This window comes from Pithys albifrons, chromosome 2 (assembly GCF_047495875.1).
Source record: "Pithys albifrons albifrons isolate INPA30051 chromosome 2, PitAlb_v1, whole genome shotgun sequence".
Lineage (NCBI taxonomy): Eukaryota > Metazoa > Chordata > Aves > Passeriformes > Thamnophilidae > Pithys > Pithys albifrons.
This window is the reverse complement of record NC_092459.1, coordinates 86,225,643-86,241,485: the sequence shown is the minus strand read 5'-3', so window position 1 is coordinate 86,241,485 and position 15,843 is coordinate 86,225,643. Positions and strand designations below refer to the sequence as shown.

Below are 15,843 nucleotides of genomic sequence, written 5' to 3'. Positions count from 1 at the left end.
ATTCTAGCTTAAGCAAAATTGTACCACTTTGACTATGATGGGATTGTGGACATCTTTTTCTTTTAAACACATGCAGACACATTTAACTGTAGCTACCACATATAAGGAAGTGCATTATGGCAGAAAATGCATTTAATGGTCAGAAAACAAAATCTATACTTTACCAAATCATCGAAAATGTCACGCTGATGCACGTGAATAGTAATAAGTGTTTCAAATTTCACTCTGTCAAACTTGGAAAGATCAAGAGTGGTCTGGCTAATCAGCATATTCAAAATATCCAGAAATCTGCCATTGGTTTTCTCCATGATTTTTTTGTCCTCCTTAGCATTCTGTAGAGCTTCTTCTGAATCACGTGTCCACAATATTTGAATTCCCAGTAATCCAACCTAAATATGTAATATGTGAAAAATATACAACATGATCACTTTTTAAACTCTAACCTTGTTGTAGAAGCCTAAGACGGGAACAATAAATTGTGGTGTGGAAAGTCACAAACTATCACTACATCCAGCATGAATCTATCTCACCAGGATACTGTGCCTGAATTCATTGGCTCTGCTGTGCAAACTCCAAAAGTTTGTGTAGCAGGAGATAATCTCACCATTGTAAAACCATCAGGCTAAGTAGACTCTAAAACAAATTTATTTTAGAATGAATGATTAGTCAAAGGAAAACAAACCCCAAATACTTGGATGTGACTTTTTAGTGCTACCTATAACAGAAGCTTCTGAGACAGGAAAAAGGCAGTTTGAAGAAAACATTTCGTGTTTGTCAGTAATTTGCCCAATTTCTTCTCTCTCCTTTAACACAGGTTTTCTTTCTCTGTAAAAATTTCTTGCCAAACCCTTCTAACACAAATAATTTTTTGAACATAAGAAAATTTGGATTAGCAAGACATGTGAAAAAAGATCTTTGCAGATGGTAATAAAACCACTTCAAAATGTCTGACAAGCCAGATAGTCTCTATCTGTTTATAGTGGAATTTTTCAAACATACAATGCTGAGACAATACTTAATTACATCATAAATACAGCTTTAAGATAATTCTCTTAGATATGTAAATGTACTGGTTTTTTTTTAAATCAGCAACCTACTGGCCAGTTTTAATATTTGCAAAAGTTTTATTAAAAAATTACACCCAGCACTGTAACAATTAGCCAGATTCAGAATTTGTACAGGATGGGAAACAATGCGCTACTTGTTAATGAAATTTATGAATTATCAGTAAGATGAAGGTGTTTTCTAGGCAAACTAGAATCCTTCAACATAGGCTTCTATCAGGAATGTATTATCATAGTGACAAATATATGAAGTATGAGGTAAATATTGTAAATTATGAGATAAATAGTCATAACCATAGCTCTTGCAATCTTAAGTTAGAGAGAAATCAACCTGTACATGAAATTTTATTTGCCACTGAAAGGGGTTCAATATCCATCACAGAAAATACAAGCTCTACTTTATATTCTCCAAGGAAAAGAAAAAAAAAGTAATTTTAAAGTAAATTACAAGAAAAATATTATGATATATACAGGTTACCCAAATTGAAGTCATCCAGGATTGACTTCTGCTGAGTAGATCCTTCTCCTTGTTTCTTCTATGAAAATTTCCTCACACAGGAAATTCCATATGCTCTTTACTTTCCACCTCTCCCCATACACAATCCAGACTGTACTCACACATCCCCATCTCGTATTCTTACCTGTGCTGGGAACTGATTAAGTAAACTCAGCAACTGACAGCCTGGCTCACAAACTTGGTAATATGCTGCCCTAATTATGCCATGCAGTGACTTCTGCTGCATTTGCAATAAAATCTTCAACCAAATTTCTACTGGTCCTTTTGCAACCACCGGAGTGTCCAACTGAAAAATTAATGAAAGTAAAAGGTGTGAAATAGAATACCGTTGCCAACCTGCTGTTCCAGAACATGAGTTAATACATAGTTACTGAATTTCTATTTGTGACAGCTACAGATTGTACTTCAATTAACATACCAGAAATATATTTAATGAAGACATATTCGACTTTTGTTAACAATCCTTGAATTATTTATTTGTAACCAACAGTAATTCAACTTACTCTATCTTAGATGATCAATAATAAAATTATTTCTCTATTAATATTTATGGGAAAAAAAAACAAATAATTACTGCAATTTTTTCTCCTTCTCTTGATATGACTGCCAGTATGCGATCGTAATCCTTTGAGTGAAATTCTACTTCATTTATATTGTCGGATACGGAAGTCAGATGTGGCTGTAAGGATAATTCAGGAATCATTAAATATAAATGTTTAACACTAGCAAACAAAAAAAAATCTAATAAGGTTATCCTGCAGGGGTTCATTTGAACCTTTGTAGGTAGCAATTACAGAAATGTAGGTAATAATTTGTAGGTAGTAATTTGTGGTTAATAATTACAGAAATGATTGTGTAGAATTTCATCTCCATTTACTGTGTTTTTACAGTTTCCAGAGGTAATCTAGAAAAGATCAACTGGCTTATGTCAATCAACCCTCAGTAACAATCCAGACCAGCTGGAGGAATTTTGCAATATGCAAAGCAGGAAAGTTTCACAGGATGCCTTCTGTTATGTTTAATTGTGAAAGGAACCAACTGCACATCACTTAATGGGACCACATTCCAGTGTTCCAAATTCTGTTGATTTTTTTAAATTACAGGCATCCAGTTCACACTTTGTTAAAGACTGAAGAGCCAGAAATTAATTATTTTTCTCAAGTAAAATTTATAAGATGAAAATGTTTGCATCTTAATTTATTAAACGTTTCTCCATATTCTAATTTTTCATGTTACAAGCAGAAAAAAACACTAAGGCTGCACCTGAATTGTGTGAGAATCACTTGCTTGTCCAAGAATTTCAACAAGTGCAGGATCAGAAATAAAAAAGAATCTTGGAAACAGTAGCCTCTTCTTCTCTAAATACCTTTAAAATTGAACAAGACTTTTATTAAACTTTTCAGGTCATCATTTTTGTCTGTATAAGGTGTAAATAAGATTGAAATACAATTAACATTTCATATAAATTATTTACAATAGAATAATGCATTAAAAAAAATCAAAAAATTCACTTATAATCACTTACCCTGTAAGTGACTTCTGACATGATTCCAACTGCTCATGTAATTGAGGGAGAGTTTGCTCCATAGTATCATCTCCAACACAGCAGGCTACTACATTTGGGTTTTCATGAGCTCGTTGCATTATTTTTACCCATGATTTGTCAATATTCTGAAAACGCTTTGCTTCCTATATATAACAAAAAATGTAAGTACTTTCACATCTTAATCTGTTGGAAATTGTTGCACAGACAGCTTTTAATACACAATAATAAGCAAGCATTGTGAAGGTTACCTGGGGTAACTCTTTTGCTATATCTCCTGCTACAAAAACAGCTTCAAGATAAATCCAGAGGTTCTGCACAACCAGCCACTCTTCAATTATTTGTGCAGAGTTGCTCAGTTTATAAACCCAGCTCTGAATTTGCTTTTTAAATGCTACATTGTACCTAAAAAAAGATTGAGAAGAAGAAATTATTTAATTTTAAATAAAGCTAATATAAAATAAATACTTACAATGATGAAAAAAACCCCAAACAAACAGAACAAACTAACACTTGTTTTACTTGGAACAACAACCTCACGGAAAGGTTTTACCAGCTTGATTACATTCAAATGCATTGAGACAACAGTTTGCTACTAATACATAGAAGTCTTTCACATGAAGATATTTTTGGCATTGTAACATTTTTTTTCACTAAAAATATTTTATTCAAATGTATTGCTAATTTATCTCATTAATAGTGTGTTTCTGAAAATACCATACACAATTCCAAGTACCTATTGGACAGTAAAGAGTCAAGAATCATTAAACTGTCCTCCATCAATATCAGAATTTCTGATGATTCAGTTCCCTTTAACAGTAACTCTCCTCTTGTTTTGAACAGTGAAAAGCTCAGAATTTGGTTTCCCCAAGTCTCAGTTACTTGAGATAGTTTGGCTTCTATGTCCTTTTCCTTCATGGCACATATGCATATATCCTGCAAAGAAATAATCATATTTTAGACTCTCCATTCTTCTGAAATTAAATCTTTCTTAATATTGCACATCTAGCAAGATCATATTAAAAAAAGCAGAGATCACACTATGACTTGTACTCAAACTACTTGCATGGATAACTGAAAAATGCACACTTGGAAGTGGATGGATACACAATTTCTGTGCTTTCACATTTTGTTATTTCTGTGTAACAAGATTTCTGAATCATAATTTCTACAAGGCTTAGGGAGCATAGAGATGTAGGCTCATCACCGAACTCTGACTCTTACCACATTTCAGTTTACAGAACCACAGGATCTAGGAATAGTGGAAGTTGGAAAGGTCAATAAATCAAACATTCTATTCAAATCAGAGCTTAATTCAAAATGAAGTAGATCACCTTGGAATGCTTCCATACAAACCAAGTATGGACATATAGGTATAGATAGCTAGATAGATATAGATATCTATAGATTAGATTAGATATATAGATTATATAGCTATAGATAGTTTATATAGATATAGATTAGATATATAGATATAGCTATAGATATAGATAGATATAGATAGATATAGATAGCTTTTGCACTCATATTTACCATATGAAACATGCAAACTCCACTGAGTTTTCTCAAATTAAGTGGGGGGGTCTTTTGGAGTTGTATGCTTCAAAAGAAGCCATAATAATCTAGAAAATTCTTCATATTAAATATTATTAAGCATGAAGACTTACTCTAAAATTTATGATTTATCTACAATACTTTAAAATAATCACAGAGGTAAAAGATTAAGAGGCCATGATCATTCACTGTTTTGTTTGAGATTTTTTTACTTGTTTAAAAAGAGCTAAGAAAATCATAAAAAATAATGGTAAGAAGAATTTGAAGAGATTATCTAAGAATAAGTGTCTAAAGATTCCAGCTTCTACCTCTTTCTTCATATACATACAAATTTCTAAATAAAATATAAATTGTTTTAAACTAGTGTGGTCTGATTAAGAGTCAAGGACTTTTATGAACTAAAAAATAATTTAAGCTAATAATTTTGTAAGTAATCATACTATTTTTGTTAGTAATATAAAATGAATAAGAGAGAAGAAATGTATGCACCTACCTCAATATCTTCTTTATTTTTAAGAATTGGTGCTTCCATGATGTTTCGAAGGCAAAAGGTCTCAGATTCTACATCAAATTTATGTCCTGTTGTTTCAGCAATACGTTCCCAGTGTCTTTGCTTCATTGCTTTGTCAGACATCATTTCCAGCAAAGAACAACACTCAATAAAATCCTCAATTTTTTTTTTGAGATCTGAAAATGCTTGCCAGTGGTGGAGGCCTTTAGGTAGTCTACGGCACCTGCAGTTAAATCAAATTGATACAGTAGGAAATGCCTCTTCTGTCAAAATAGGAATTGTTTAAACAATTGTTTAAACAAGGAGATTCCAATTTGTATCAGTTAGTCTACCTTTTTAGGAAAAACTGATGCAAATGCCCTACTAACAAATCATACTATTTCACACTCTCAATAACTGATATGTTCTTAGAAAATAAAAAACCCCCAAACTGTAGTTTCCATTAAAACACAGATTATCTGCTCATTGTCATCAGAAACTCTTTATTGGTAAATTAAAAACAAAGCAAAATTAGTTAAATTTCACGTATGAAATCCTTGAATAAATACAATATTTACTCCAGTTTAATACTGGTAATATGCATGGCACTTATTAACATACCACTCTGGAAAAAGACATGAAAATGAGATAGATATAACCATCTTCTCCTCCACTTTTGGTTAGTGGTCCAGAAACTATTCACTACTGAAAATTATATACTTTTAAATGTTGAAAAAAGCAGAACAGTTAAATGAATATTCACCTCTTTGACCACACTTTTACAGAGCCTATGCACTGAGAGCTAAGCAGTTCACCTACCACAGGAATGCCCTGTTGTAAATGATAAAGTATATCCCTAGCAGGAAAAATAATAAAGCCTTGGTTTTGCATCACCTACCAGTTATTTTTCTACCTCTCACTGATATAATTTCATATTTTCAATAATCAGATACAAAACAGCAGTTAGTCTGTGTTTTAGAGCTATGTCAGTGCTGGGTGGTTGCCAGTACATTTGTGTTAGTTAGTTCCCCAGTTGCTGTCAAACTGGATGTTTAACACCTTCATGACTTCCTCTGAGAGGGGAAGTACCTTTTGTTTGTTTTTCTAGTATTCAAAACTCAAAACCAATGTACTAATCATCCTGGCTGAAGAACTTACCTTTCACAAACAAAATTTCAGCCCTCCTGACCTCTTGGTTGGTTTTGCTAAGGAAATTGATGCTTCAACTGATCCTATGCCCTTCAATTATCAAAACTACAGGTAAAAGGTGCTTAACTACAAGTACAGTTTTATTTCAGTCTTTCTTGAATAATCTTCTTGTTCTATGATAAACTTCATGGAAACTTTGTATTTAAATATATAAAATGGCTTTACTTAACTCACCTAAATCTTAATGCATTTTACATCTGTTACTATTCATATTATAAACATACTTGCTTTGAAAATCCAGAAGTTCAGCACTAATTTTTTCAATATCTACCTCGGTCCATAGTATGTCATAATAACCATCAATAGTGCTTATTACAGTATCATATAATCCATACAATTTCTGAAGCAAGGCTAACTCCTTCCTGGGGAAAAAAAGAAGAAATTATGTCAATCATTTCAATCATCTCTCTGGATATCTCACAATAGTTAAATACTTGGTATATGTAATATTATAACACAAAATAGAGATAGATTAATCAGAGTATATTTATGCTTCATTAAAAAAAAAATTCACAAGAGCAGATTGTTGGTGCTAAGGACCTAAAATCTACACTGAACATATTTGTGGGCAGTTTTGCTTCCATCTAGTTCTCCAAGACTTCCATTCAATCAAAAGGAACCTAGATATATACCCTGAGCTGGCTCTGCAGTGCAAAGCAGAGCATGGCTAGTGGGAACAAGTAGCCAATTTACTTTAGAAGCACTCTCTGCATCTGAACTAAAACTCTGATTTAAAGGTTCATAACAAAAAATATTAAATTGAAAGACAATTATCTAACAGCCAGAAAGGGTCAGATCCTCATTTGGTGTGAATCATCATCAAACATTTTAAATATGCAAACATTTTAGAAGCTGATCTGTCTTTATACAGCTGCTCAAAAATTCAGATTTTCATAAAAGCTGTAGTTAAATCTTCCTTTATGAGTTAGAGACTTTGCATTTTTTTCACTTTCTATATTATCTATATTTACTCAACTATTTATATGTTTATTTCTACTTACATCTGTATTTCTAGAACAGGGCATATTGCTACCTTTTATTGTATTTATACACAGTAAAATTATCTGGTATGGTTCAGTTACAAAAATAAATGAAAAAAATTATTTTTATTGGCAAATTCACTAGATCTGTAAAATTTTCATTCATTCATTCATTCATTCATTCATTCATTCATTCATCATCTGTCCTTCCATCCATCCATCTATCTACCTATTTTATTTAAGGCAATGGAAAACTTGCATATAGTAATATTTCCCCCCCTTGGTATAAGACTTTCTAACATTCTTAATAAACACTTAAGACAGTTTTATTTCCAGAGTTACCTGACTTTATGCAAAACTTCATACTCTGTAACAGGCAATCCAAACAACCGTTCCCCAGATGAGTATGTGGTAAACTTTCTCCACAGCTCATCAAAGTTAGACTGCTCAAATTACATTTCATACAGACAAAATGACAATACAAATTCATTAGCTTTAATTTAAAATTATCTAATAATAAATCATTAAACAGTTCTAAACTTGCCTCAATTCTGTTACAACTATACATAAATATCTGAAAATATTTTTTATCTCAAATTTTGAACAGTTTTTTATGTAACATAATACCCAAATCCATATAGAGAATTCAAAAAGTGAATGTTTACATAAGAAGTAATCATTCAAAGAAGCATCTTATAAAAATGAGATGTAAAATGAATCCCACATAATTGAGAAAAATTTTAAAAAAAGAAAGATATTTATAAATGGTAAAATATATAGTCTGAAGAAAAACACTGGAGTGTTGAAAATTATTTTCAAAATTAGTACCCATAAGTACAAAGCATTCCGTTGGCAAAATAAGAAATACAGGAAATTTAACCAAAATCACTCAGTTTTCAGTACATATTAGATGCATTAGAATGTTTAAGCACCTTCTGTCAGTTACTCAGTGCTTTTCTCAAATTCAGAATTTACATTTTACAATCCATACAATACGTAAGACTGACAAAATATTATTGAAGTTACTGTAACTTGCAGAAAAAGGAGGGATAAAAATAGATCAAAACTTGCTCATGGATCTGTGAATTAAAGTTCATAACAAAAAAAATCAAACTGAAAGACAATTATCTAACACAAAATGTGATCTTTAAAAGATTAAAAAGTTGGCTCATGACTGCTTTGTAACCTGGCTTATTTTCAGTAGTTATCATGGTGTTGTAATTGGCTATTCTGTTTTCTACTGCTCTTATTACTTCCAGTTGATAATTTGTGCTCACAAAATATGAAGAATGAAGAAAGGCTACAGATCTACAGATCACTGAATCCTTCCACAGTAAGGAAAGCATTGCATGAGAGAAACTACAGTATAGTTAACATACTATTACACGCAACATCCGAATTATAATCTGATACACTTGTTAGGATAAGCAATAGCAGATCTGATTTTAATTATGTGGAAATTCAACATTTTACTTTCTTACCTGAAAGATCTGTAGCCTCTTACTGGCTTCCTGAGGTTCAATATTTGGAACCATAGGCCCTTCCTTTCAAATAAGCAGTTAAAAAAATATTGAATATTAATTCACAGAGTGACTGATGGCCTCTGTATATTTATAGGTCATCACAAAATATATATTTCTTGTTAGTCAAATTCCAATCACAGGATGTATCCTGGTAATGCAATACTCACAATGGTAAATCTAAGAAAAGGTAACTTTCATGCAATTGAAAATTCTTACACTTAATTAAGCACAATAGGACTAGACTGTAACTTTTGATACTTTGCTATTTTGCTGAAAATAAAATACCCAGGCTATGGCTTGAGACTGTCCTTTTAATTGTTGATATGTGAGCAAAGATGCTTCAACATGTGCTGCTGCAATTTCTAAATTAGTTTGTAATTTATAATTAGGATTTCATGTCAAGTTGTACCACCAGGACTTCTCTTTCCTTACAGAGTTGTGTGCACTGCTATTTCTTCGCACTGAAAAGTTTGACCTACAATGATGACTGCTTAGCAACCATAACATCAAACATCAGTAGCTGAGCAGAATAAAAATCTGGCACCCAACTGGTGCAAACCAAAAATAATGAGAACTAAGTACAAGTCTTGCATGCATTAACTTAATTCATTTACCGTTTCATATGATGTTTCAAAGTTTGATACATCCTCTTGAAAAACAGTAACTGATTCTAGCAACTCACTCTTAAATTTGGGCTGAACTTGAACCAACTCATCTTGAACTTCAGTCTGATATAGAAAAGATTAAAATCAAAGTTATTTCTGTAAAAATCAGGAACAGATATTTGAGTTATATATAAACCAAAACTATAAATAAAACATATCAAATTTTTGAACAAGAATTGATAATTTGAAGATAAATATATTTTTCTCCTTTTACAATGTTATATGATTGTTATGAGTTTAGCTAGGTAAGCCTAAATTTAGGCTTTAGATTTCAGACTAGGCCTGAGACTAGTAGCTGACTTAAGGTGGGCTGGGCTAGCTGACAGCTGACTACTGACCAATAGTGTTCCACACCATATTCCAACATCATCTCAAAGTGTAGGAGCCAGTGTGGGAGCGGCTTGTTCAGTTCCTTCCAGGTGTAGTCCAAATAGGACACAGTGTGCCGTCCCAGGAGGGACGGGAGGATCAGGCCCAGAGTACCAGCTCATCACCATGCTATCTTAGAGAAGCAAAATGTTTGCTCTTAGTCTTTCTGCTTAAGTCTGTCTCTCTGGGGATTGAGTTCTCTAGAGTAATTTGTAGTTAGAATAGTAAGATTTGTGTTCAGTGGAGAGTAGAGAGTTATTTCTTCTTATTTCTAACTTGTGTGTGGGTTATATTGTAGTTTCCTTTAATTTTCTCATTTCTGTATAAATATATATAGTTAGTTTAAGTTTAAATCTGTTTCTGGGTTCTTTTCCTTTCTCCCTTTTCTTGGCAGGGGGAGGGAGGCTCTAACACTCTGTGCTGGGCAGTTGGGATTTTGCCAGCTCAACCCAAAGCAGTGATCAATTTTTAAGAGTAAAGATGAAGAGAAAAAAACAACACCACAACCAAAAGTCATGACAAAATCTCCGCTTCACCTTTAAGGGAATGTGTTTAATTACAAGGCCATGACAAAACAAAAAGATCCTTATTCTCTTCCTTTTCTCCCTCCAAAAAAATCCTTAAACCCCAAAGTATTAAAGTCATCTTCCTCATGGATGGCTCAGCCTTCTCTTTAACTACTTTCTTACTCTGTGTTCAAAAGCTTGAGAGAAAGAACCAAGAGCTGCACGCAAATCTAAAACATACTCTCAAGTCCTTTCCTGAGTGATTAACCTGGGGGACAGTAGGAAACTTAACTGACTGTGCTGGTTTAAAGGTAAACCGGCAGAAGAAACAAACCCACCAAAAGAGAGATTTTAAGTCAGAGTTACAATTTAATAAAAATATTACAATAGACGTAATAGCACAAAGAGAAAATGGTTTTAACCCACAAAACCCAGAAGTGTAACCCAGCACCCTGGGGCACAAACACAATGGTATTTGTTAGCCCCTATGCTGAGCCCCACGTGGTTCCCCCAAATCCAAAGTAAAGAAGGTGAGAAACCTGTTGGTATAAATGACATTTGCAGCCCAGTTGAGAGTGGTAGTTGCACCCTGGTCGAGAGTGGTGGTCTTCTTCTGTCAAGGTTCTGGTCCTCCTCTGGATCCAACAAGTGGTTTCCCCAGTCCCCAAACCCCCAGGATTATAACCCCTCGGGTCCAGGTGGGACTGCCCAGTACCTCCCCCAGGGCAGGGATTTACACAATGAGTGATCTCACTCTGTGAGTCATGGGGTATTTTGGAATTGTTGCTGGCCCATTAGCAGACATGACACCTCAGGCTGGGTGTGGAGATGCTAAGGACTACCTGGAAGGGAGTTATCACAGCTCTTATCTCACAGGCTTCTTCCACCCCCAGCTCACATCCTGAGAGGTCGGGTGTGCCCTGGGCAGCTGCTGCACATGGTCCATTGCTAACAGTTCACGGGAAATGAATAGAGGGTATAGAAGACACAGTTTTGGTCACATCCACACAGTGATAAACTGGTGCCATCTGCTGAACTAGGACCCTGACTCAACAAAATATCTACATATTTCTCTCTAACCACTTACCTTACACAAAATACTCAAAATAAACATAGAGCTTTTGAGGGATATAAGGCTGTCCTAAGCAATCAAGGACAACCATTGCTTAGGGGAAAGGACACTGGTAGAGTATGCACTTCTTAAAAACAGGTAATCTGAGGGTAATAAACACCCTGATCAGGTAAGAATGACCAAAAAACTGGAAACAGAAACACCAGAGATGCAATAAATCTCTGTTTTCTTGCAGGTTTTAAACTTATATCAAAAAGCTACAATAATATTTAAATATTAAAGATATCTATACAAACAACAGTAGGAAATGAACTTAATAATAGACAGTATAAACACTAGTGCACAACTGAGACCAAAAGTGAGAAGTCAGAGAGGAGTGACAATTGGTCTCACACTCTCATTTATAAGCTGAAAAAAAGTACATGAAGACAAATGGAAAATAACATAATTTTATATATACTTACAGCTATGGTCTGTAATTTCTTAAAATACTGTCTCATTGTATCAATGCCTTCTGATTCCTCTCTTGTGATTTCCATTTTATACGTATTTAAAAGGCCATAGGCTTCCTAGATGAAAAAGGAAAAAACAAACACCTTAGGAATCATGCAGCATAAGTTCACTTGCAGGAAATAAATCAAATTTGTAAAAAACATTTCAAAGGAAATCTGTTAATGTATTTTAGGCTTTTTTTTTTTGTAATAAGGATGATGAATGAAGAATTAGGAAAAACCAGCAAAAAATATTTCTTCAGAGATGTCTTGGATGGAATACTAGGAAAACACATACAAACAAAATAAATTTAATATTAGAAAATACAAAACTTTATCCTCTCGATGGTGTTTTTATTCCACTTATTGAAATTCCCCCTGACTGTAGATTTCAATGAATTTTTCCTGACTGAAAAATTGTACACACTGAGTTACACATTTTCTAATGTTTTGCCATATTATGTATAAAATCTTTGTTGCTAAGATTGCCAAACTGTCAAATGTGTGAATATATATCTGTAGTGGAATGAACATTTCTTATTGCTTGCTCTCATTCATGATTTCTTTTCATGTCTTGTGCTTCATTATCCTCCCCTTACATACAATGCATTAGTTAAAAATAAGTTAATTTTCATATTTGATTCAACTTTGCTGGACTCACTGGTTGTCCAAGTCTGTCCTGTACTGGGAAACCCAGTACAAGATGCTGCAAGATTTTGACAGGATACAATGATGTGTTGCACCATGAATATCCTCTGGCTATATTTCAAGGGGTTAGGTGATGAAGCTGTTTGTTCACAGACATGGAAAAGTAAGAGGATTAAGGCTAATGGAAAAGCACAGAGCAAACCAGAGAATATTGCTCCCTTGTCTTGTGCTCTCATCTTCTTATTTCTGTATGTTGCCTCATAGATTGCATCTATATTATAATTTATTTCAGAGAGAATAACTTTTTCTGTTTTGTATTAATACAGTATCTAGCAAATTATCTAGTACTGATGCATAACAGATAATAAAAATAAAACAAAAAGTCCACTTTTTTCCCTTCTTCAGCCTATGTCCTTCAAGACAGCAAACACACTGTTAAGAGTTCTCAGATAATCTTGTGACACCTATTCTATATTACTATTATTAATAATAATAATATTTATTCAATGAAAAAATTAAAAGTCATCTTACCTCAATAGGTTCCAGAGCAAAATCCATTTCTATTTTATTTTCTTGTATGATAGCTAAAGATTCCATTGCTAATCTGACATCATCTAAGTCACGCAGAGGTCGAGACAGTTTCTTTGTGTATTCTGTCATGAATGACATCATGTCTGTCAATTTCTTTTTATATTGCTCATTTAAATAATGACAGAGAAGCATCTTCCAGGACTTGGCTTCCATTGCTAAAGCTGTTTTCAGTGGTCCTGATTTAAAAAAAAAAAAAAAAATCAATCCACATCTTAATATTTTTCTGTTAAAAAAGCCAACATCATCACATATACTTCTTTAACAGCAATTGGAAAAAAGCAGACAAGCAATCCAATTATGGCATTTTAAAAGTTTCTAATAAGTTCTAAGTATAATGAAATATATATCAATTGTTTTGTTGTATATTATTGTAGCTGTAAAAAATACTGGTAAGTTTGCCTAATGGAACACATACAGAAGATGAATAAAGAACAAGATGCCTACTTATTAATCTGGATTTCAGAGAATACCTTTGATGTATATTGACCAAATGTATAATGGTTTAAATGGTTTATACCCATGGAGGAGATGACATCTTGGGACTTCAATATTGAGATTCAGAGTAGTTCACAGCTAAAACTGTAAGGTGACACATCATGTCATATGCAGGTAATATATAAACACAAATCACCACTGAAGAGACAGAAGAGGCAATCACTGGCACTCTAACTTCTTATCAGAACACATTAGGCTTTTAATTGGCAGCATTTTGAACTATGGTAAAAGAAAGCAAAGGATATTAACAGCATATAAAGTTTCTGCTCACAAAACAAATTTCACAGCAGATACAGGTTCTTCTTTAATAGTGTGGCTATTAGAATTATTTATATGATTCCTGAAGGCCAGGAGATATTCAAGAAAAGTACCGTATCCTGTCAGAAGTTAGAACCTGTAAATCAATTTCCAAACCTAAACTGAGCCTGAGAAACTACCTGCTGTCCCAGATCATAAAACATTTAATAACGATTTTCTTTAATCTATAGGACTTGGCTCAATCTGATGCAGTGGTCACAGATCAGAGAGTACTGTGATCATCAATAAAATCTGTATTATTTTGTATACAGTGTTTCTTACCACTCTTGTTCACACAATAATAGACAGAAAGGCTTTTCCAGAGTGAATTAATTGCTCCAGAGTGGTTTCATCAAGAAGAAACTGCATCCAAGAACTGGACAAAGATATGCAGTCAGTAGTCTGACATTTTTGCTTATTCCTTGAAAGAAAGGGTTAACACACCACCAAGACCATTAAATGAACTCAAGTCTTAAAAATAGGCAGCTTCTCCTTCTCTGATATGCATGGAAGGCAAATTTTACAGATTATTTCTTAATCTAATCAAACAGATCTGTCAGAAGAAGAAGGTTGCTCATTAGAAATGGTGTCACATTAATCGTAAAGGGACACATTCTGTTTGTCCCTAGATACCAACCAGAGAGTTGGTTCAGAGAAGACATGTTAGTGAGAGGCATAAGTGCCACTGGAATCCTTAGCACAAACAGCTATGGCACAAATGCCGTTGCACAAACAGCTTAATACAGAATATGATGATGTGAGAGGTAGAGATACAAAACATGGGAATGGCTAAGCAGCTGTATCTCCTGCTGAAATAAAAACTGAAAGTTAAAAAGATGCCAATGCAGTTGTGCGCTAGTCTTTTCACCAATACCAAAGAAGATGCTTCATGCTTCCAATGCTCTTTATAAGCCCTGGATGACCTGATGCCAGACAGGAGTGCCAGGGATAATCAAATTAGTGTCAATACACTTTCATTAACTCTTAGGCAAGCCTCCATAATAACTGTACAGCCATGACAGAAATTACTGTCCACATTTACACTCCAAAGAAAAGGCAAGGACAATGGATGGTTTTTTCAAGTCAGATAGTCAGTGAGGTCTCTTCAGCGATTTTATTATTATTGACATATATATGTATTCATATTTACAAGAATAAACCAAATAACATGACTATTTTATTCATGATCTTACTGTGCATACTAAGATAAGAATATGTCATACCTGTGTGCAATTCAATTGGACCAAGAAGAATAATGGGTTTTACACCTGCCATCTCTTGCTCAAACATATCATAGTGAAGTATTTCTTCTTTAATTTCTGAGAGAGAGGGAGAGCTAGCCAAAAATGCCTGTATGTAGTTTAAAATGTCAGTCAACAAATGTCCTTTTTTAGTAAAACACATTGCAACTGTTATTCAGCAATTACTGAAAATGTATACCAATATTATACCTGTTTTTAGCCTTCTGTAGCCTGTAGTAAAATGCATGCTTATCAATTTCTCTGTCAGTAACTCTCAAGCTTGTTGGGAAATTCCAACCAAATTGAAAACAGATATCCAAGACATATTAAGTGCCTACTCGTTTTGTGAAAACAGGTGACAAAATAGAGATCAAAAAATACATGCCCACACTTATAGAGAGACTACCTCATTAGCCCAGTTGTGTGCAAAACAATAGCAAAAAATACATCTAAATAATTCCATGAGAAGAAATCAAGTATAGAAAAGTTTCACTATTCTGAGAAGCTGCATTTCAAAAATGTTACTTAAGATCTGTATTGATGATGCTTACATTGGCATAGGCAAGTAATACATGTTGAAAGCTTTCC

At 33.7% G+C, this 15,843-nt stretch overlaps 1 protein-coding gene across 2 annotated transcripts in view; it reads right to left on the bottom strand.

Moving 5' to 3' along the window:
• Positions 1-15,843, bottom strand: part of DNAH8 (dynein axonemal heavy chain 8) — a 117,596-nt gene that overhangs the window by 70,762 nt on the left and 30,991 nt on the right. For both annotated transcript variants that reach the window (XM_071548021.1, XM_071548022.1), the window contains exons 24-38: positions 15,238-15,364; positions 13,163-13,398; positions 11,957-12,061; positions 9,495-9,608; positions 8,839-8,901; positions 7,700-7,800; positions 6,602-6,739; positions 5,172-5,412; positions 3,861-4,060; positions 3,376-3,529; positions 3,107-3,270; positions 2,845-2,947; positions 2,156-2,260; positions 1,706-1,867; positions 165-389 (exon numbers count right to left, since the gene is read on the bottom strand). In XM_071548021.1, coding sequence (XP_071404122.1) covers positions 165-389; positions 1,706-1,867; positions 2,156-2,260; positions 2,845-2,947; positions 3,107-3,270; positions 3,376-3,529; positions 3,861-4,060; positions 5,172-5,412; positions 6,602-6,739; positions 7,700-7,800; positions 8,839-8,901; positions 9,495-9,608; positions 11,957-12,061; positions 13,163-13,398; positions 15,238-15,364 — 2,238 coding nt within the window. The remainder of the gene's footprint in view (positions 1-164; positions 390-1,705; positions 1,868-2,155; positions 2,261-2,844; positions 2,948-3,106; positions 3,271-3,375; positions 3,530-3,860; positions 4,061-5,171; positions 5,413-6,601; positions 6,740-7,699; positions 7,801-8,838; positions 8,902-9,494; positions 9,609-11,956; positions 12,062-13,162; positions 13,399-15,237; positions 15,365-15,843) is intronic.